Source organism: Lasioglossum baleicum, chromosome 10 (genome assembly GCF_051020765.1).
Source record: "Lasioglossum baleicum chromosome 10, iyLasBale1, whole genome shotgun sequence".
NCBI lineage: Eukaryota > Metazoa > Arthropoda > Insecta > Hymenoptera > Halictidae > Lasioglossum > Lasioglossum baleicum.
The window spans coordinates 13723754-13745640 of NC_134938.1; the positions used below are offsets into that span (position 1 = coordinate 13723754).

General features: G+C 38.4%; 2 protein-coding genes and 1 non-coding gene across 16 annotated transcripts in view; 2 read left to right on the top strand and 1 right to left on the bottom strand.

The window, feature by feature from the left end:
- Nucleotides 1-21887, top strand: part of LOC143213100 (dual specificity calcium/calmodulin-dependent 3',5'-cyclic nucleotide phosphodiesterase 1-like) — a 192907-nt gene that overhangs the window by 154284 nt on the left and 16736 nt on the right. For 11 of the 13 annotated variants that reach the window (XM_076432658.1, XM_076432659.1, XM_076432653.1 and 8 more), the window contains 4 exons: nucleotides 13756-13911; nucleotides 15477-15687; nucleotides 18085-18198; nucleotides 21128-21280. In XM_076432658.1, coding sequence (XP_076288773.1) covers nucleotides 13756-13911; nucleotides 15477-15687; nucleotides 18085-18198; nucleotides 21128-21280 — 634 coding nt within the window. The remainder of the gene's footprint in view (nucleotides 1-13755; nucleotides 13912-15476; nucleotides 15688-18084; nucleotides 18199-21127; nucleotides 21281-21887) is intronic. The other 2 variants (XM_076432657.1, XM_076432660.1) reach the window with 1 other exon arrangement.
- On the bottom strand, nucleotides 1755-7072 carry LOC143213108 (alpha-glucosidase-like). Of its 2 annotated transcripts, XM_076432676.1 has the most exons (9): nucleotides 7019-7072; nucleotides 6308-6460; nucleotides 5647-5984; nucleotides 4205-4330; nucleotides 3637-4047; nucleotides 2889-3144; nucleotides 2551-2746; nucleotides 2122-2262; nucleotides 1755-2003 (listed from the first exon to the last, which is right to left on the bottom strand). In XM_076432676.1, exons 2-9 carry the CDS (start codon nucleotides 6453-6455, stop codon nucleotides 1934-1936), a joined length of 1686 nt encoding a protein of 561 aa, XP_076288791.1. In that variant the 5' UTR covers nucleotides 6456-6460; nucleotides 7019-7072; the 3' UTR covers nucleotides 1755-1933. The 2 variants fall into 2 exon arrangements, with proteins under 2 accessions (XP_076288791.1, XP_076288792.1); XM_076432677.1 differs by lacking the exon at nucleotides 7019-7072 and having other exon boundaries at nucleotides 6308-6491.
- Trnat-cgu (transfer RNA threonine (anticodon CGU)) lies at nucleotides 18945-19016 on the top strand. The gene has a single exon. It is a non-coding gene; the product is annotated as a tRNA-Thr (tRNA).

Sequence of the window (21887 nt, forward strand, 5' to 3'; positions counted from 1 at the left end):
TGTTCGATGATCTTTTGCCAGAAAGAACAAATAAAAAAACATTGTATTGATTAAAGTTTATCGCTTGAATAAAAAAAATTGAGTTTACTTCATCTTAAATTACATTCTTGCCAGCCCAATATTTTAACTACCAACTTGACTTTATTATTAATGCATATAACCCAAAAAATTAATTATCTAAATAAATTTGCTAACTCTATAAAGAAGCAAAGGGGACTTATATGTATGTATTGAATATTTAATTAACTCAATTGAATATTAACACCACCAACGCTATTAAGTAAACAATCCTAGAGCTGTTTCTACCATAATATTATAATAATAATTCTTCAGCATTTTTTATCGTGGTACACATTACGTAAGATTAAATGTCTCAAATTCAAATTTGTATTTAAAATTTCCCCTCAATTTTAAATTTTGTATAAATCACTATAAATTTACTAATTTTTTATTATTCAGTGTTTTTAATGCACCAAATAAGTTATTATTTTATTATTTTAAAAGATAATTATTTACTAAATAAAAAGACTTTAATTTTTAGTTTTATTTTGCGGCTGAGATAAACGTACAATTACTTGAGAAACGTACTCAATAGGATAATACAAAGTCCGATAATTTATTAAGACTCGAATAGTCCTAAGCTCTAAACAGTTGATAAGTTCGATTTTCATTTGATAGCATAGTGTTATCATTACATTCATTTCGTGATCGATCGCGATTAATAGGTCGATCAACCGAATTAATGGAAAAATTTTGATGATATACTTTGTCACCCAATCTTGAATGTTGATCTCGTACCGTGATTATGTCGTTTAGTTTTCTAACATGGACGTTTTAATCGAAACAACAGGCACATAATTGCCTCAACTTGTCTAGATAGAGATCGGACAGTGTTAAATGGACAAAACAAAATGATAGTGGAAATTTATGGCATTTTATACTGCTGGGTAATCTTCTTCTTTGTTTCAACGATATAAACAAACTTATTCTTGGCAGCATTGCATAATATCAAACAGTTTGGCAGTCTACTATTATATTACAGTATTAGTATTGTTATATAGTTATGCGTTCAAGCGTCGAAAAACGGATTTATTTTTGAAATGCAGCTGAATTAATTTGTCCTAATGCAAGTGGAACACCGTCGAAAAATGATTTAGTACCTACTCGTCCTTACGAGGTAAAAATTCCGAGGGGTTCATCCTAATTGCACCCTCGAGAAGTATACTGCGTCACGTAACTAAAGATTTAAGTGGTCCCTCGGGAATCGCGCAGACGAGAGTTACACCATTTGTTGTTAGCCGAACATTTCGGTTTAGTTGCTGAAAGTTCGAGTCGTGCAATCCTTCCAGTATCCGAACTGGGTGGCAAAAATGAACGATCAGGTTTTTGTTGAAAATTTAGAAATTTAGAAATTGTAGTCGATAAATCACGGACCATAACTGTTATAACCATAAAAGGAAAAAAGTCATAGTTTCATCGACTGAAATCGTATTGGTTTTTACAAAACGTATACAAAAAGTATGAAAATCGATATTTTTTAATCATTTTGTTCTTCGAATTTGTTTCTTTATATTTCGTGTACGTTATCTTAAATTTCAATAATAATCAACCTTTCATTCATGATTTTTATCGTAGAAAATTTTAGAATAACTGTTATCTTTGGTCCCTGCAATAAATGAATTAGTATGTAGTAATAGTAGCAACGATGTAATAGGTGAATTTCTACAGGTTTACCTTTTTTGAATTTTTAATAAACAAAAAATGATTTAGTGGAAAATCAAATACATGATCACTGATATTTATTTAAGTTGTACAACAGAATATGGATGCACATCCAACATCATAGTTCCAAGGAACAAACTGTATTTCACACTTTACATTAATAACGAAGTAGCACTGGTAGTATCGTGGTATTCCCATTGCATTTTTCGGTCTATGCCTTGGTGAGAACCAATATTCCATATGGGGGCACAGATACATCCTTCTCGGGGGAGAATCGAGACCTGGAATTGTGTAAGAATAAAGAAAAATGTATTACCTTTAAATAATTTAAACAAAAAGAAAAATATGTACACATACTACACATATGTATGCATATACGTATATGTATAATATACTTACCCCTTCTTCACGCCAAAGGAATCCGACGCGTAATATACTCTCAATTTGGGAGGCGGTTTCTGGATTGCTTGCAAATTCACTTCCTCTGTCTCACCTCCTAAGTTCAATATTGCGTACGCAGATCCTTGCAATTTGGTTTCTCTGCGAAAAAGAAATTTCATTTTTTTCCCCATTCAGGGTGTCCTAAAACTGTTGTAGTTCCTTAAAAGGATTCCCGAGGCCCTTTGAAATAACTTTTTCCTTTGCGAAAATATTCTCCGCAGCCCCGTTTACGAGTTATTAACGAACAAACACGGACCAACGACGACGTGGCTACTGCGGACGGACTCCGCCTCGGCGATAGGCCCCGCCTCTCAGCCAACGGCAATGCGCCACATGTCGGGTAGGCGGAGTCCGTACGCTGTTCCCGCTGATTTACCCATCATTTACCTGGCGATAAGGAGAACATTTTTGCTCAACAGTTTATCAGTCAGATCTCCTTCTCTGAGGGCTGGCGATTTCTTCAGACGCGCAAGGCTGACGTAGAATCTGTAGAAAGATTTGCGATCCTTCTTCTCCGCTGCCAAATTGACAGTTTTGTAGTTCTTGTGGACTGGAATCCAAGTTGTGCTATTCGTGGAAAATCCTGCAATAATGTATAAATCAACATATTAATTATGAACATGTAAATAGTGGATACAATCGCACAGTATTCTAATTCATCGAGGATGTATAATAATTTTATAATGTACATCCGACCCCCCCCCCCTAAAGTACCCACAGCTCACCAGCAGAGACGCTGCTGTCCCATTGGAACGGCGATCTCTCTGGATCCCTGGACACTTCCTCGTATCCTTCGGGACCTGCCATACAACCTTGCGGATCCTGAGTGTCTCTGTAAGAAACCGTTGTATCTACCATACCGATTTCATCGCCGTTATACGTCACAGCCACTCCGGGCAGCATGAAAGCCATCACTTCTACCGCTCGGGCTCGGTCGGGCCCGAATCGGGACACTAATCTCGGGTTGTCGTGGTTTCCGGTCTGTAAAAACATTTGTCGCGGCACTTATACCAACGCTCGGATTTACTTACTCGCGACGGCCAAGTTTCGGAGGCTACGCCCCCTTGACTCGGCCGCGCGTCTTGCTTCCCGTGGCGGTCCTAGTTCGGAGCTCCTCAGGCGCGTTCCATATTCGCTATTCGTGGCGCCTAAGAGAACTAGGGCCGTCACGGGGAGCGAGATGCGCGGCCGGATCGAGTATCCTTCGAAACTCGGCCATCGCGAGTAAGTAATTCCAAGCGCTGCTTACACTAATTATACTTATACTTATACTGCTATATTAAACGCTGAAATCCAATTTACGTGTTTCTGACCATTAAAAAATTGGAAAATGCCCTAGTTAACTTTCAGCTGTTCACGCTCAGTCTACCCGCCCCCTTCTACGACGCTGTACCGCCACGCCTCCGCCACGGCCAGTCACACACAGTTGACACACCTACCTTTTACTAACTAACCTTTTCCGGCGACACTTACCACCCAGTTAGCCGTGGCACCCTGCGGCATGTTTTCGATCCACCCGTCGATCATATTCTTGAAATCCGATGCTGTCGCATTGGATTTCAGACCAGTGACCATTCCAAAGTTGAAAGGGAAGCTAGCTCCGGCATCATAGAACTGCATCGTGTGGTGTAAGTCCGTGTACGCCTCGATCATCATCACTCTGTCGCCTTTGTATTCGTCGAGGGTCTTTCTCCATCCTCTCACGATGTCATAAGTTCGGGGCTGGTCCTTTGTATATATATGAGTCAAGTACGCAAATTTATTAGGATTGTCGGTGGCGCCTGACAGTGGCTCGTCCGCGAACGTTTGATTCTCGCAAAGTCGAGGAACAGCATCGATTCGAACTCCATCGACTCCTTTGTCTAACCAGAATCTCAGAACTTCCTGCAAATAAACCGACACTGTTAACTAAAGCAGGCCGGGACAATTCCCCTCCCCACCACACCCCTGTGGAGTGTAGGAGGAAGTCGAAAAAGTTATTTAATCAGGAAATATCTGATTGAAAATATTTTTTGGATGTTATCTTTTTAATATCGCATACCTGTATCTCCTCTACCACTTTTTCGTTTTCGTAGTTAAGATCTGGTTGCTGTTCCACGTACTGATGGTAGTAATAAGCATCCCGTTCGGGCCGGTATGTCCACGCTGATCCGCCGAATATACTGAGCTGCGTAAAAAATTAAACATGTTAAAATGCTTAAGGAAAGAATTGTTCTCGACAAATGTTGTACTCGAAAAAATGTTGTACTCGAGAGGGGTGACTCCTGAGGTCATCTCAAGTAACTTTTCCCTTCGCGAAAATGTTCTCCGTGGATTTGTTGGAGAGTTATTAACGAAAAACACGGACCAATCAGAAAAGAAACAGCGTACGGACTCCGCCTAGCCGACGTGTTGCGCGTGTTGCCGTTGGCCAAGAGGCGGGGCCTGTCGCCGAGGCGGAGTCCGTACGCAGTAACCACGCCCTCGATGGTCCGCGTTTTTCGTTAATAACTCGTTAACGGTCCGACGGAGAACATTTTCGCAAAGGAAAAAATTACTTGAAATGACCGCAGGAATCACCCTTTTTAAAGAACATTTTTCGGACTCCCTGTATAGAAAGTTTCTGTGATATAAAGTCACAGACAACTGAAAATGCAATCACGTATATTAAACAGTGTACTGCAAATCACAATGACAGTTTGACGAATACAGGTTGTTAATAATCCCAATGGACAATAATATGGCAGCAATAACGATACCTCGTTGAAATAAACGCGTTTCCACATTTCCCTACAGTCGTACTCCGATGAAAAATAAATTCAACGAATATGCGTTTTAATACCCATACGTTGGACTCGTTTCAATGTTCGACGTAAATCGAATGCTTTATAAAATTCAGTAGCATTCTTTTTCGCGGGATATGCATGGAAATTACGAACTGAAATGCGTGCGCGCGAGGTTGAAGTTAATCATCGGTATGAACCAGAAATGTGGAAACGTTCCAACGGTGTACATATTATTCAATAAAATATTCTTTAAAATATTCCGGTACAGTATCCTCTATTATAACGAAACGACTGTTTACTTATTCTTTGATAATGGGAGTTTGAACATTTTGCAAGTAGTATAATCTTTTCATTACTCTCTGAATATTTTACAGAATTTGCGAGGATTAGAATTTTTTCTCTTAGAAGGGCGATCTCTGAGGTCATTTCAAGTAACATTTTTATTTGCGAAAATATTCTCCGCGGCTTCATTAAGTTATTAACGAAAAACTGTGGCCAATCGGGGTACGCCCACAGCGGGCGGATGGCAATGACAACGCCGCGCTCAGCGGGACCTGTCCCGAGGCGGAGTCCATTCGCTTTAGCCACGCCCTCGTTGGTCCGCGTTTTTTGTTAATAACTCCTTAACGAGTTACTCGAAATGACCTCAGGGATCGTACATTTTTGACAATTTTTGCAATTTTCCCGCCATAAAAAAAGTCAAGAATGATGAACTCACCCAGTTGTTTGGTGGCGCCCTGGTGCCATTGTCGAGCTTGCGGCCCTCGTGCCAGACATAGTAATCGTTGTACGGTGGGATATTCTTCAAGCTCTTCTGGAACCATTCGTGCTGGTCCGAAGTATGGTTTGGAACAAAGTCGATGATCACCTTCAGGTTCTTGCTGTGAGCAACCTTCACCATTCTCTCGAAATCTGTCAGTGTTCCAAAGAGTGGATGGATGTTACGATAGTCGGAGATGTCATAGCCGAAATCGACCATAGGACTAGGGTAAAATGGAGACACCCAGAATGCGTCGATCTTGGATTCAGACATATGATCCAGCCTGCTGGTGATACCTGTGATCATAAAACCCTTCGTTAGAAACAGAATACGAAGACATTTACAGTAATTCTTCATCTAAGTCCCAGCTGTACGATCTTTGTCAGTTCGCCTACCCCATCCACTAGGGTAAACATGCCGCGTCACAATGCTTCCAGCTGCTCTCTAAAAAATGGTAGCTAATATCATAATAGCTGTCCACACCACTCCCGTGTTAGAAGGTCCATGTCATGGGAATGAAATGGACAGTTATTACGACTTCGGCTATCTTCTTTCGAGAAACGTAAAAGGAAATGTCAATGGTGGAAGAAGATGGCGTAGAAGAATGTGCTATACTAACCTTCCAAATCACCGACGCCATCACCGTTGCTGTCTTTATAGCTCCTGGGGTACACCTGGTACAGAGACATCGACCTCCACCATTCCCCCTTAGCATCCACTGTCATTGCGTACAATGACAGTACACAAAACAGTATCGTCGCCTTCATCTTTCCTAAACACACAAAACGCCCCGTTTCAACGCAAAACCAGTGACAATGTTGAACAATTTTTGAATACAAGTTTTTCAAATTTTTGAATATAAATTTTACAAATTTTTGAAAAATTGTGAAATAAAAATTCGAAAAATTGTTAATACAGATTTTTGAAAAATTCTTAAATACAAATTCTAAAAATTTTTAAATACTAATGTTTGAAAAATTCTTACATACAAATTCTAAAAATTTTTGTATACAAATGTTTGAAAAATTCTTACATACACAAATTCTAAAAATTTTTAAACACAAACTTTACGAATTTTTTAATCCCTGCTTCAGTGGAAAGTGGCAAAGAAAAGCGAACAGAAATTTTACTTCAAGAACCACTCTGGCAATTATGGTGATCGGAATTCGCAATATAAAAAATTTTTTTAAGTGCTATGTGACTCGCTTATTTGCTATATCAAACACAGAGAAATTGGTCTCGGCAGAAACCACTTTCAGAATCTTGATGGAGGAAACTCGCGATCGATCAGCATGCGAGCTTGAACGATCTCAAAGCTTCCTTTGATTACCTTGCGTTTGCAGTCCAATTAGTATAAATTACCACCCACACCAACGTTGTCACGTCTTCTGCCGAACCTGATCACACCGTCGTCTTTTTATACTTGAGGAGAAGTCGGGTTTTGCGTTTGGCGAAAATATTCCGCGACAGGTGATAATAGTATTTGACAAATGTCGACTTGCAGGCCTGACTATCATACAGTAACTTGGCATGAGAAATATGCAGTAAATTACAAAGAAAATTATGAATTTTATAATTGCCTGCTAACAAAGCACTCACCTTCATAAGACATCGTCGAACTACGATAACTCATGCTATCGAGGTCTGTCGTTAGGGTAATTAGTTTACACATAATTACCACAATGACAGAATGCACTTTACTCTGGGGACAAGAAAGAATATTGCGAAAGTCAAGAAAATTTATATTTTGTACATATAAATTTGTTTGTTACAAGATTCTTTATACAGAGTGTCCAAAAAATGAACTTCCTTCAAAGGGGTGATGTCTGAGATCATTCGAAGTAACTTTTTCCTTCGCGAAAATAGTCTCCGTGGTTCCGTTCAAGAGTTATGAGCGAAAAACATGGACCAACGAGGGCGTGGCTACTGCGGGCGGATTCCGCCTCGGCGACAGGCTCCGCCTCTCAGCCGCTAGTAGCCTCGCTCTGATTGGCCCGGGTTTTTCTTTAATAACTCCGTAACGAAGCCACTGAGAACATTTTCGCAAAGGAAAAAGTTGCTTGAAATGACTTCAGGAATCGATGACAGATAAATCATATGTTATATGTACGTGTACAGTATAATTAGACCTCCCATAAACAAACAAATTCTTTTTTAAAAAAGTTTGGGATTTTCTGCTGCCATTTACCAAACTGCAAAAGCAATATTTCTGATTCGCAAACAATGACTCGAGTGATGAATTGCATTCGGGCGTCAAGAAATCTCCTCGTCGATTGATGAAACAGCGTCGACGCTGGGACGATATTTATTTGCAATTTAAAATTATACGGCACGGTCGCTCCTCGCCGACTATTTTTAACAAAGTCATCGGTGCAAAAGGGCTCTGTGCAGTCTTATCGTATGAAAGTTAAATACCTTAAAGCTCAAAAGCTCCCGGGGTAAATTTAGCCGGAGCCTGAGGTCTCGCGGCATTCTTTATGAATTTCATAAATGAACAACGGCAAAACCTGCTGGCGCTTGAATTAATAAGCAGAACTAACGATTCAACACGGTGCGCGCTCACTAAACAACCGTACGTGTGCCTTTTCGACGAAAATAGCGAGAATCTAACCGCCATGATTTATTTAAACTGATTTAGTGACGCGCGCTTCCTGCATTACGCGGATTTAGGCTCCTCAGATTGTCTTCGGAAACATTTAATTTATTTGTAAACGACATGATGATAATTTTCTTTGAAAAAATAGTAAACAATAAACCCAAGCTCATTTCAATTCTTTACACAGGTGGAAAATCGAAGACCCACTTTTCTTAAAAACTGGTACGTTTGAAACCTCTGTAAAAACATTAAAAAATTTGTCTCGGAGATGAATCTTCCACAGATTTGAAGATCGAAGCTTCCTCTTCACAACGAGATCTTAAAAAGTGATCTACGATTTCTTTTCACCGTTCTATAGGACCAAAAGGATAATCAAGTTCGAGAAGAAAAATTTTATGGAACCAACGCGGTGCACCAAATCGTTCACACCCCTCATTTAAACCTTAATAAAACGGCTGGAAAAAATCGTACTACAATTTCCGAGCTGTCGCTGTAAAGAGAAAGCTTCGATCTTTAAATCCGTGGTGGACCCAGTTCCAAGAAAAATTTTCCAAAGTTTTCACAGGCGTTTGAATGCATTGCCGGAGAAAATCTTACTTCCCGCAGGACCAACACACCGCGGTACTTCGAAACTTTTCACATCGACCTTCACTTACTTAGGATAAATTGGATGCTGTATTATGAAAGTAGAAACTTCCAGCTTTAAAATCAGTTAAAATTTATTGTCGTACGACCGGTTTTTAACACATTATCGCAGTGTAAATGTAGACAATTTGGATGGATCGTACGCGTCACCTGGCTGAAACGGCCAAGCATTTAATTAACGGGGTAATTAACGCATGCGTCGGTCCCGCAGTGCCAAAAGCCGGGAACAATGGCTTTATATACCATGACCTCCGAGAGACAGGTTTCGCGATCGGCGTGTACCGATTCGCACAATCAGCGGTGGAGTAATTAGGTCAAACAACTCCAATGAGTGGCTTATCCAGGAAGAATCGTTGTTTTCCAACTGGAGGAGTAACGTCGGCCAATCAGCGTACGCAATTTTCGGTCATCGATGGCGGCGCGTGATAACGCGGAGACAATGATCTGTCAGTACGCCACGCGACCTCCATGGCATACCATACAAACACAGCTGAAGTTCACGTAAACGTTCCCACAGCCTCCGTGACAATTCATAGCTTCAAAATGAACATCATTTATTTATATTGCAACTCAATAATTGTGCAACTTTTTGAAAATTACAGCGACTTGAATTTTTTTGGGGGGGTATTATATACTGGGTTAGAAAAATTTTTGAAAAAATTGGAAAGGTATTACGTTGTACCATTATTTATTTATAGGCATCGGTAACAGTACACCTTTTCTGAAACTGCAGCGACTTGAATTGTTTTTTTTTTTAGAATTAGTGGGTTACAAAAATTTTCGAAAAAATTGGCATAGTGGAATAAAAATGCATAACTATTTCGGCGACCGGACTAACGAGATTCCAGCGAGCCTGCGCTTCTAAAAATCCAATTTTCCAAGTTGCGGGGAAATTTAATAATGAATTCATTCTCGTATAATGCTCCGCGAGCCTCAAAGGCTCGCCTCCCGTGTTCTTTGCCATCGACAAGGACATTCACGTGGCCATTCAAAGATATGTACGTGTGTCGAAAACAATTAAACTATTTTTAGCGAGAATTATACAATAAAACTGCAAAAAATTTAAAATTTTCACCATTTTTAACTTGCTTGTAATGTGAGATTCCTAATGTCATTTGAAGCAACTTTTTCCTTTACAAAAATCTTCTCTGACCCCCCGTTAATGAGTTACTAATGAAAAACGCGGACCAATCACTCCCGCCGTTACGCTGGACCAATCGCCGTGCCGGAAATGGTCCGCTAGTAGCTGCGCTCTGATTGGTTCGTGTTTTTCGCTAATAATTCTTGAACGGAGCCGCGGGGAAGATTTTCGCAAAGGAAAAAGTTGTTTCAAATGATCTGATGAACCCTGTGAAGGAACTACGACATTTTTGGGGCTCTGATTTCAAATTTTCTTTAAAGGTGCACACATCAAAATCTTGTTCTATTTTATTATTTCCTTTATATTTATCTTCTATTTCTTGATTGACTGTGTATTACATGTTCGATATTTCCACTGTGAAAACATTCATACCTCCGCTTCGGAAATATTTAAAATGTGTAGATACCTTTAAAGAAACACATAAAAATTTTTTTCCTATTTTATTATTTTCTAACATTATTTTATCTTCTGTTTCTTGATTGCCTGTGTATTATTTGCTCGATATTTCCGCTGTGAAAACGTTCATACCTCCGGTTCGGAAATATTTAAAATGTGTAGGTACCTTTAAAAGTACACATAAAAATATTTTTCTATTTTATTATTTTCTAACATTATTTATTTTATTTTTTGTTTCTTGATTGCCTGTGTATTACTTGGTCGATATGTCCAATGTTAAAACGTTGATACCTCCGGTTCGGAAATATTGGCCTAAGGTACAGTGTGATCGCGGGCAGTCTATTAATGCGATTTTATGGAACGATAAATCTTCGTGGCCCGCGACCACCGTCAATACGAGCATAATCCAGACACACGATACCCGTCGGGCAATTATAATCGAGTTTACGATTCGGCAAATCGAATACGAAACTATAGATCACCGCCGCGCCGCCGGCTGAACGCGGGGCTACGACTGTCATCCGTTCTGACAATGGTCAGCTTTTCATTGGGTGACCTTGGCGGTTCCGTTTCAGTGAATATGTTTAATCACGGGGCTGCGTCCCAGTGCGGTCTGCTCGGTGGAACTCGGGTAATATAAATTGTAATCAGATAGTTAACCCGACGAAGGGAAAAGTTCGGGATCCCCCCGGCTACGGAGTCTCGAAAGTCTTGAAGGCTATTGTAAAATCCTGGAGGATCCGCGGAGTAGGTATTCACTTTGAAACTTTCTTAACAGTTCCCGTGGTCACGGCGCGAGCGCCTGTGACACATGTGTGTGTGCTGATTAAGAATTTTCAAACCGTTTTTCATTATCGTTTTCATTTTCAAAATCGGATTTTATAATTTGGCAATTTTATGAGGCTGGATCGTGACAGATACGGGAATGATTCTTGGATAGAACGATTCCTTAAACTCTCGCGGATGTAATGGTATTTTTTTTTGGTAACATTATGGATGTTTATACAAGGTGAGCCACCTAACGATGCCACCTCAAATATCTTTGTTCTTTTTAAAAATACGTCAAATGTCTGAGGGACAAAGATGAATGGTAAAATGGGGCTCATACGATACTAAAAAAATTGGTTTTCATGTAATTTTTTTCAGAGATGTGAAGGTCACCTTCATTTTTTTAAATGAAATGAGATATTTTTTAATTATATTGTTTAATTAAAAAATACCTCATTTCATTAAAAAAAAAATGAAGGTGACGTTCACATCTCTGGAAAAAATGACATAAAAACAAACAATTTTTTTGTATCGCATAAGCCCATTTTGCCATTCAACTTTGTCCTTCAGACATTTGACGTATCTTTAAAAACAACAAAGATATTTGAGGTGGCAACATTAAGTGACTCACCCTGTATATTTCTAATTGACGAATAATTGTACGAATAATTTCTGACCAGAACGATTCTGGAGACTCTCCTGAAAATAATGGTGTATTTTTCTGTAACGTCGTGAACATGATGAATGTTTGAAAAAAGAGTGGCCACCGGTGCTGTAATAATTCGTCGAGTGAAATTAGCTTTACTTTAGTAGCATAACTCCGCTGGAAACGCGGAGTTTAGGTATACTTTCGCCAACTAACCGCGCAGAAGTGTTCAAAAAACGACAAACGATGTAATTCCCGTGCCCCGAGCCCTCGAGGGACCACTTAAACCTTTAACAACGCCATGCCGTATATATATCCCCCTCCCCCAGGAGCAATTATAATGAAGCTTTCAATTTTTACTTCGCAAGGGAAAGCACTAAATCATTTTCCAACGCTTCTTTGCGCTCACTTTTTTGTCGCAAACGCGTAAAATATGCTCATTAGTAAACTGATGAGCGGTCGCATAATTGATAACACTCGTTTCGAACCAGAATATTTTATAAATCCAGTTTCACTAAATATTTTCTATCGTATAAATTATTTATGTTTCGTAAATCCAATTCACGAGAAAAATAGTCGAAATTATACTATCTGCAATGATTTTATTGATGCCAGCGACAAAAATTTCAAATGTGTTTTGTAGATTCAGAATATTTTCCCTTTTGTTCGATGATCTTTTGCCAAAACGAATAAACAAGGAAATATTTTATTGATTAAAGTTCATCGTTTGAACAAAGAAATTCGGTTTATTTCACCTTAAAAAGATGAAATACTTACCTCAGTTCCTGTGTAAATGAAAATATAATCACGGAAAATAGATATCTAATTTAAATTACATTACAGTCACACATAGCCTACAAGGAGTGCCAGCGACAATCGCAGCGATACGTCGGGTGATCGTTCGTCAAGTGATATACGTCAAATAAACGTTCAAATCCTTCATCATGTTTAATTTTATTGTGTTTTATATATGAGAATACAATATTCCTTCAAACTAATGGGTTATCAAATCATTTCAACGAAAAATGATTACATTAGTTCTGTTCAAAAAAATCGATTTCTTGCAAAATCCTGAGGTCGTAGACAAATTTTGAGACCAGATTTGAAATCAGCGTGAAAAAATCTACGGGAAATTATATATAGCATGTTAAAAAAAAATTTTTCCGCGCGTGATAACGGAGAAACCACATTTTCTTGAAATTGTGAAAGTTTAACGAATTTTCTCAAGGTTAAAAAACGTTCGTACCATAATCTCCCTATTTTTCCCATATTCTGCCAAGTTTCAGCTTTAATTTTTTAAAAATTTCATCTCTCTACCTCATTTATATCGAAAGTTCTTTGATTTTGAATCGAGTTTGGTCGAAAGTTCCCACTGTGCGCCGCTCGAGTGTAAAGGGTTAAAATACAGAAGTTACTTCCTCGCCAACCCAATATTTTTTGCGACCTACCCGAACATAGAGAAGGACAGTAAACACAAACCACATGCGCAACAAAAAATAGCTTGCCTGTCCGATTCGCGGCCCGCGAGCCACATGTGGCCCGTTCCCCCACTTCTTCCTTACGCTGGGGTGGTGAAAATACCCACTATTCGACTCGGTCGACGGTCGTACTACTAGAAGTGGCTTCAGTAGTGGGGGAACGGCCGATTGATAGGGACCGTGTGGCTCGCGACGTTGCAGAAATTGGACAGGCTTGATATAAATTAGGTATTCATATAAATGATTAAAAATGATGACAAAATTATTTCTGCAATCTTTTTATGCTATTATTCGGCGATTTTTACATTACGTGAGTTATGTGACTGATTGTACAAGTGTATTTCGATACGTATTTTCTTATATAAACTTCTAATTTGATCTCTTCTTTCAATTGCAGTTGCATCTCCGCCGGATCGCAGAGCTACGAAAGATGATATTGCGGTGTCCTCGCCCGGTGCATCTCCAAACGTCAATGCAACTACGAGCTGCACTGGTACAGCGTCTCCCAGATCGCACAATCCTTCCTCGCCTGGTCGAAATGGCCAGCTACCAAGTAAGTAGCACTATAAAATTTAAAATTAATATTGATATAGTAATCAATATCAATATTAAATTAATATTAAAAATTAAGAATACAATATCAATGTCATAATATATATGTTAATATCAATATCATAATATGTATGTTAATATCAATATCATAATATATTAATATCAATATCAATATATCAAAATCAATATGTTAATACCATTATATTAATATTGATATGTTAATATCAGTATCAATATTAAATTAATATTAAATATTAAATTAGAAAACAGAAGTGACACAAATGTTTAAAACCTACAACAAACGCTAAAAACATTGATTATAATTAGGTTGGTCCCAAAGTTCGTCTCTCTAAACATATGTACAGTGTTCCCGCGATTGTTGTGAGAACCTCGGGGGTATCGAATCTCGGGAAACGAAATGGTACTACGTTTTTTTACGTGTGTGTGCCGAACATAGATTTCTTGGATAACCTTTCCAAAATATAAACGACGATCCTGGGTAAACAACGGTGCTAAGCGGGAAATTGTTGTATTGTATTGCACTAATGCTATTCCATACTTGAGAATGATACACACATCGAGTATCATAAAACCCCAATTTAAATACCCCAATACCTTAATTTTTTTGTAGCGCGATCGACTGCCCAAGGGGGAACCCCCTAGTAGTGGGGATAAAAAGTCACATCATCCGCGTACCCGAAAGTCACATCAATCGCGGGAACACTGTATATCCTGGGTTAGAATTTCAACTAACGCGATATATGTAGAAAATAAACGCGAAACGAGTATGATTGTTGTGTCAACAATAACTTTTCCGATAAGATAACATTAGCTTACTTCTGAAAACCATTTTTTAAAACCAACACTACTCCTCGGGTCATTAATTTAAACGCTTGCGGTAACTTTTATCTCTTCTGTCTACTATATTACGCATGAATTATTACGAACTTGTTTACTTTTATCGTCTCGTTAATCACTTCCTGTATTGTTCTATTCTCTGTTGGAATAATTAGAACCTCTTTGAGTGAAATAATGTTCCCGTTTGCATTAGTCCTCGAATATTGTTTTGTTTATTCCATTTCAATTTAAAAAAAAATAATAACATTGATATTCAGTACTGAGTGTGCACTAGGGTAGACCTTAGCTATACCTGGTAAAATTTTTTTGCGAGATATTTTTCACGCCATCCCCCCCTCCCTAAAATTGTGCCATTGGGTAAGAAAATAAGTCCTGCAAAAGATGAAGTTGATTCTTACCCAATAACACAATTTTAAGGGGGGGGGGCGTGCCGAAAATTTCATGGTCGAAAAATAAGGAGCACCCTAGTGTGCACAAATTAATTCCTGGCTCTCACAATTAATTAATTAATTACAAGATGGCGAAAGTGCATACGAAATGAGAGAGATTATTGGAACGTATTTCAGTTTGTAAAACATAAATTCATTCAATTAATTAATTTGTCGAGGGTGTACGGTGAAGTGAAGAGGGAAGGGAAGGAGAGGGAATATAGCGAAGAGGAATTTTCTAGTGGCAGCTTAAATGTTTTCTGTGTTGTTTGTGTTGCAGAACAAGGCACGCTAACGATAGTACGCCGAAGTTCTGGCAAGAATAAGAGTATCGGCGGAAGTTTCGAAGGATCTTCGCCCCAGCTCAGCCCCGATGCTCTCTCGTCCAGCCAGTCCGTCGATCTCGACGAGATCCTTGACAATGTCGATCTAACGACAGACACGCTTCCTGCTGTTGACACCCCCGATGCTTGCGACAAAGCTGCCCTCAGGTAATTAATCCCTGCGAATCAATTCGTTACAGCATTATCTCCGTAACTGTAACCATTCTATTCACACCACTGTGTGGTCGCGTTTGGACCAGAGTTGGGCAAACGCTAGTCACAATTATGATTATCGACTAATAACTACATAAGCTCTACAAAAGTGACTAATAATTAATGACTAAGTAAATACTTGAGCGTGACTATGAGTAATGACTACATAAGTATTTGAGCGTAATGACTAATGAATAATGACTAAATTTTTGTTAAGGATGAATATTGACCACTGACTATAATGGCATAACTAATGACTAAATACGCAATCAGAATTTCACTGTGACTAATGACTAAAAATGGTTATAAGTTAAAATAAGACATAATAATAACAAAAAAATAGCCTATTAGTTTATAAACATATAAACTACAGATTATGGCACGTTTGGTCACTGCTAATTCCGATATAGGTTAAGTATACATATTAGGGTATGTTAATCGCACAATAGTGACTGATGTCTAAAGATTGATGACTGATCAGTTAAACTAACTAATGATTAATCATAACTAATAAGCAATAACTAACGATTACTTAGAGTTGTGACTAACTAGTGCCATGTAGTTATGACTAACTAATCAAAAAGTTTTAACTGACCTTTTTTAAGTTTTGACTAACAATCAATCAGACTATTAGTCATTTTTAAATATTAGTTGATTTTTGCCCAACTCTGCTTTGGACCCAGTCAAGCGGTACAAACGAGCGAGGGGTAGAGTATAAAAAATTGCAGCTTTTATAACTATTCCGGATCTTTATGCAAAATAAAAATAGTCGATTGCAAGAAATAGAAACTAAATTGAATTTCTTCCCTTAATGATTTTAATAGAGAAGAAATCATATATACATCTTCTAAAAATTTTCCGACAATTTCGTATTATATCTACTCAATTTTGCTGTAAATGCATCAAGATCTGCAGTCTATTTATAACTCTCGAGTTTTTAAAATGAAACTTTACCATTCGTCTCGTTTTTTCGATTAAAATGACACCAAACACGGTATAGTTACGACCATAATTTTACTCGTGTAATAAGGGGCCTCCCCACCACCGGGGGATGGCCCTTGGAACCACTCAAACGGTACACACGCTCGACTACCCGGCCAGCGAGAGCAAATGAAGCAATTTGCAACTTCTATAATTTTCAATTTCTTTAATGAAACTATCCTATCGTATTCGTCTCGTTTTTCTGATTAAAATGACACCAAACACGGTATAGTTACGACCATAATTTTACTCGTGTAATAAGGGATGAAAAGGGTCGGCGAATGGGACAGAAAGAGAAGCAGGGGGGGCGAACCTCAATTTCTCCTTCGTTCTCAATCGCTGTCCTTCTCTACGTTCCGCACAAAACAAAGAAATGTAGCACCTCCACTATAACTGTTACTGTGCGACAGTTACGGAGATACAGTGACTCCCACTAATATTCGGACACTCTTAAAAACACCGTAACTTTTCAAATATTGGACTATGCGATTTGAACTTTTTTGGAAAGCTAGAGCAATTAGTTTACTACAGGATGTGAAAAGAAATTTTTTCAAAAATTGCATTTAACCGGAATTGTAGAGGAAATATTAAATGTTGCATTTTACAACTTTTTTATGCGGGCCTATATTGAAATTTTAAAAAATATGTTTTGTAGATCTGTGTGGGTTATACGCATTGTGAAAGTTTCATCGAAAACGGTTGATGCGGGGAAAAAATGACAGTCATTGAAAGATGTAAGAATTCTTCGATTTACTGCTGTTATAGGCCGAAAATCGTGAAAATCTGCAATTTTTACCATCTTTAAACGCTTGTAGCTCATTGCAACGTCGACCGATTTTGACGAAATTTTCAGGATATGTTTAATTGAAACAGATCTACAAAACGTATTTTTTAAATTTTCAATATAGGTCCACATAAAAAAGTTGTAAAATGGATCTTTTCGTATTTTCTCTACAATTGTACTCTATTGTTCTTTACAATCCGACCAATTGCAATTTTCGAAAAAATTTCTTTTCACATCCTGTAGTGAACTAAGTGCTCTAGCTTCCGAAAAAAGTTTGAATCGTATAGTACAATATTAAAAAGATTATCGCGTTTTTTAGAGCGTCTGAATATTAATGGGAGTCACTGTATACTGTATCAGACTGGGAATCTTTGGGCAAAATAAAAATGTTTTACATTCAGAGCTGAGTATATATTAGCCAATTAATAAAATACAGAATATTTAACGTGGTATAAGCGTTTTACAAGTTTCTATAAATGTTCGACTATGTTCCAAGATAACGCGGTACAATTTTTATGCAATTCTCTTCGTTATTGTTGAAACTGCTACACGATTATTAATCGAATATGTAATAATTATTATTTCAGATTGCGATGCTTACTGAGGCAGCTTCAGCATGGCGAAATATCGGCGGAATTGCTCCAACGAAACTTGCACTACGCAGCACGCGTGCTCGAAGCAGTCTTTCTCGATGAAACCAAGTAAGTTCTTCCCGCAACATTAATTAACATAACTGTTGACGGTCGATTAAATAACGTTCTCTCAGTTGTTTCTATTATAGCCAGTCACAGAGAGCCGATGAAATATGTTTTAATATTATAGGATATGCAATCCCCCCATTCAACAAATTCCAAACCCACTATTATACGTATCTATATATGCATATTAATTAGCCATTATTACTACATGAAATATTTATTAAACATTTCCACAGCTAAAACGAAAGATTAAAACCCTTCTTACCGTATATAATCCACACGTTAAGATGTACGAATAACTTTTAGAGATATTGTTAAAAATATTGCTGTGTGATTGTCGTTGTTTTAGTAATTAATCGATAGCCAGGTTTTATACTAATAAGCAATTTCTGTAGGGCTCACGACTCTTGGGAACGCGAACAGACACGAAAATCTTCGAATTGCATTTGAAAAAATCGTCGGCGTCGTATGAAAATTGCCCAAGTCCGAGAATGGTCTTAAGAAGCTCAATTGTAAAATTGCGAAAACGGTCCGTCGTTCGGGGGTTAAATTGTTTTTGTTCACCTCTCCTGTAAAATTTACTTTTCTTGGACTTGGGCAATTTTCATACGAGGCCTACGAATCGTTAATTTGGCGAAATCAAATTTGTCGTGTGAACTGCCTCGAAAATAGTGTTTATAGGGATCGTTGCGAGGTTGATCTCCTCGTTCATTATGACCTCGAATTCGAACCGTACGTACCTCAAGAGCGCCTCTTTAGCTCAGTGGTAGAGCACTGGTCTCGTAAACCAGGGGTCGTGAGTTCAATCCTCACAGGAGGCAATTCAGTTTTTTTTTTCGTTTTTTTTTCGTCTCGATTACGCTTCGATTTTGTCAATAACATTCGCCTCTATAAACCACGAGCATCGTGCATTATTGTTCAGATAAATATTTCGTGGAAATTTAGCTTGTCAGTCGACGAGCGTGCGCGGACGTATTTCTCCACGATACAATTCACGATCATTCTATTTCGTGATGAAATGCAATTATCTGTCAAAACGTATCATATTAACGTTATATCGAACTCTTTCCACAATACAAAATTATTCTTTTCCAAAACGATGAAAGACTGATTACACTTGTTCGCTGTTTTCGTTTTCCAATACGACTGCAAGTTCTCCTACGTGGAAACATTCATTCTTGTGCTACACTAAATTATTTTGTTACATGATCAAGTTTGTACATTCGAATGCCTCCGTTTTGTAATATAACTCCCCTGCTAGTTCTCTCATGTAAAAACAGTATTTCTTTTACAGTAGATATGTACACTTACGATTTATATCCTTGACATTTTTCATTCTTGATGTCGAATTAATCTTTTGATTTTTGCTAATAACACAAGTTTTATTATTATATTATTACTGTATTATTTATTAGTAATTATTTATTAAATATATAGTAATACTATAATATTGTATATGTTACTCTTGCAAGTTTTCCTACGTACCAACATTATTCTTTTGCAACGAAAAATTATTTTCTTACGCGGTGTCAATATATTCTACTGCTTCCATTTTACAATACAACTTTCGTCGCAAGTTTTGCAACGAGAAATTATTTTCTTACGAGGTCAATATATTCTACTGCTTACATATTATAATACAATTTTTCTTACGAGTTCTTACAACAAGAGATCTCTTCTCTCAAGATTAATATGTTCCACTGCTTCCATTTTACAATAGAATTTTCTTGCAACGTTTCTCACGTACAAACGTCGGTTTACATTACGAGAATTGTTTTCTCAAAGCGACGAAATAGAAGTTGAACACACTCCACTGCCTTCGTTTTACGATACAACTCTCTTGCAAGTTTTCTCACAGTTTTCGTGAAAATTGACGAAGCGAGAGTGACAATATATCGATTTTCAATTCTCCACGGATCAGAACACACGCCGAAGTTAACTGATAAAACCACTGCATGCAAAGAACGTTCTTGTACTCCCCCGAACAACCATAGTCTTCTGCCATATTCGGTCTTCACAAATTTATTACTGTATTCAACAAACACACGTTCTCCTGAAATATTTTACGACCGGCACAACTCTGAAAATGATTTAATCAGAATCTGTGCCAGCTCAAATTCTGACAATAATTTAATTCTATTTTCTATATTAAATAAAATTGTATTTTCTATATAAAATAAGATTATATTTTCGATATAAAATTTTACGGTCTGTACCAATTCTAATTCTGACAATTATTTAATTATACTTAGGTACCGAGTCTCCTAATGTTTGTAATAATCATTTAATCACAATTTGTGCCAATTCTAACACTGACAATTATTTAAAATATGATTATATAAAATTAAGTAGGAAGTCCAATGTCGACAGTAATCTAAGCCATTTGCCACCTGTCCTGTATTAATTCGCTATTATTTATTCTGCAACAATTTAACGAGAGCCTGCATATATCACTTGTCCATAGCCACGACCAACCGCCATAGCAACAAATACCACGCCTATACTGATTTAAAAATGCTCTGAAATACTTTGTTTATACGTAGCACACATAAACGTATGTCGCCGGCACGTTCTTCCGACTTTCCAGGCGAAATGCAGCGGTGCATCCACTCTCGCCTATAATTCCGACGTGTGTCTCCGATAGCCAATTAATCAGAAACAATCTTAGTGAAAGTAAGCTGTGTGTCTAGGGTTCCTAGAAACATTATTTTTTTCCAGTAGCGAATACGTGTGCTAACCTTTCTTTTTTGAACCTGATTCCCCCGAAGACAGGGTTGAAGGAGACCTCGATGCGACCAGCGCGGCCCTGAGAGAATGTACCACGTGATGTGTTCCGAAATGATAATGATAATGATATAAAGAAAAAAAAAAACTGTAATGATCTACTGTTCTGTTCTCTACTTGACACGTGCACTAACAAGCAGTACCGCAGGGTGAATTCAGGCGGGGTTGAGTGCTCTCGGTCATCGCGTAGGGGTGCGGGCCTGTCATCATCATCCCTTGGGAGCACCTTGGACTCGGACGGACCACAGGGCCATGCGGTGGTAACCCAGAAACGGAAGCTTCGCACCCCCGTATGGGCAAGGTTGCGAAACATTCATGATTTCCGACCTTACGCGACTGTTCTCACCCCCCCCCCACCATCACCACCCCTCAATATCAAACCCGCCCACCCCGACATCTGTCGCTCTCCGATTCGTCATCCCACACACACAAGTATAATTCTCTCTCCAACCCTTTGTTTCTGTCGAATACATCTCTCGCTCTGTCTCTGTCTCTCTCTCTTTCTCTCTCGTGATCATCGTCTCTGTCAGGATCATGCGTCGTTTGCTAGATCATTGCACACCGAGGAGTCGAACCTTCTTCCGTGGTCGCCGGATAACAGTTTGAGGGTTGCGAACTGGTTCGACGAATTGAAAGACTTTTGGTGCGGCCGGAGCGGAGAGCGAAAATCGGAACTTTCTCAACGCAACATTCGTATTCGTGTAACAATTATATTTTTCTTGCGCGACACCCTATAGATTCTCTTGGATATCCTTGTAGGGCTTGGAAAGACGAGTTCAACGACTACCATGAACGTACCATTGCGATCACTCAATCCGGAGATATTCGTGTCCGAACGGTGAGGTTTTGGATTAGGTTTGTCCTTCTCGGATACGGATATCTCGAGATCGAGTGATCGGAACAGTACG

What these genes read in the sequence shown, in the direction of transcription:
- LOC143213108 (XM_076432676.1), bottom strand. Translation starts at nt 6,455, where the DNA reads ATGAAGGCGACGATACTGTTTTGTGTACTGTCATTGTACGCAATGACA. An exon ending in GTGCCACGGCTAACTGGGTG is followed by an intron (nt 3,145 to 3,636) that starts GTAAGTGTCGCC and finishes ATGTTTTTACAG; the next exon opens with ACCGGAAACCACGACAACCC. An exon ending in AATGTTCTCCTTATCGCCAG is followed by an intron (nt 2,263 to 2,550) that starts GTAAATGATGGG and finishes TCTTTTTCGCAG; the next exon opens with AGAAACCAAATTGCAAGGAT.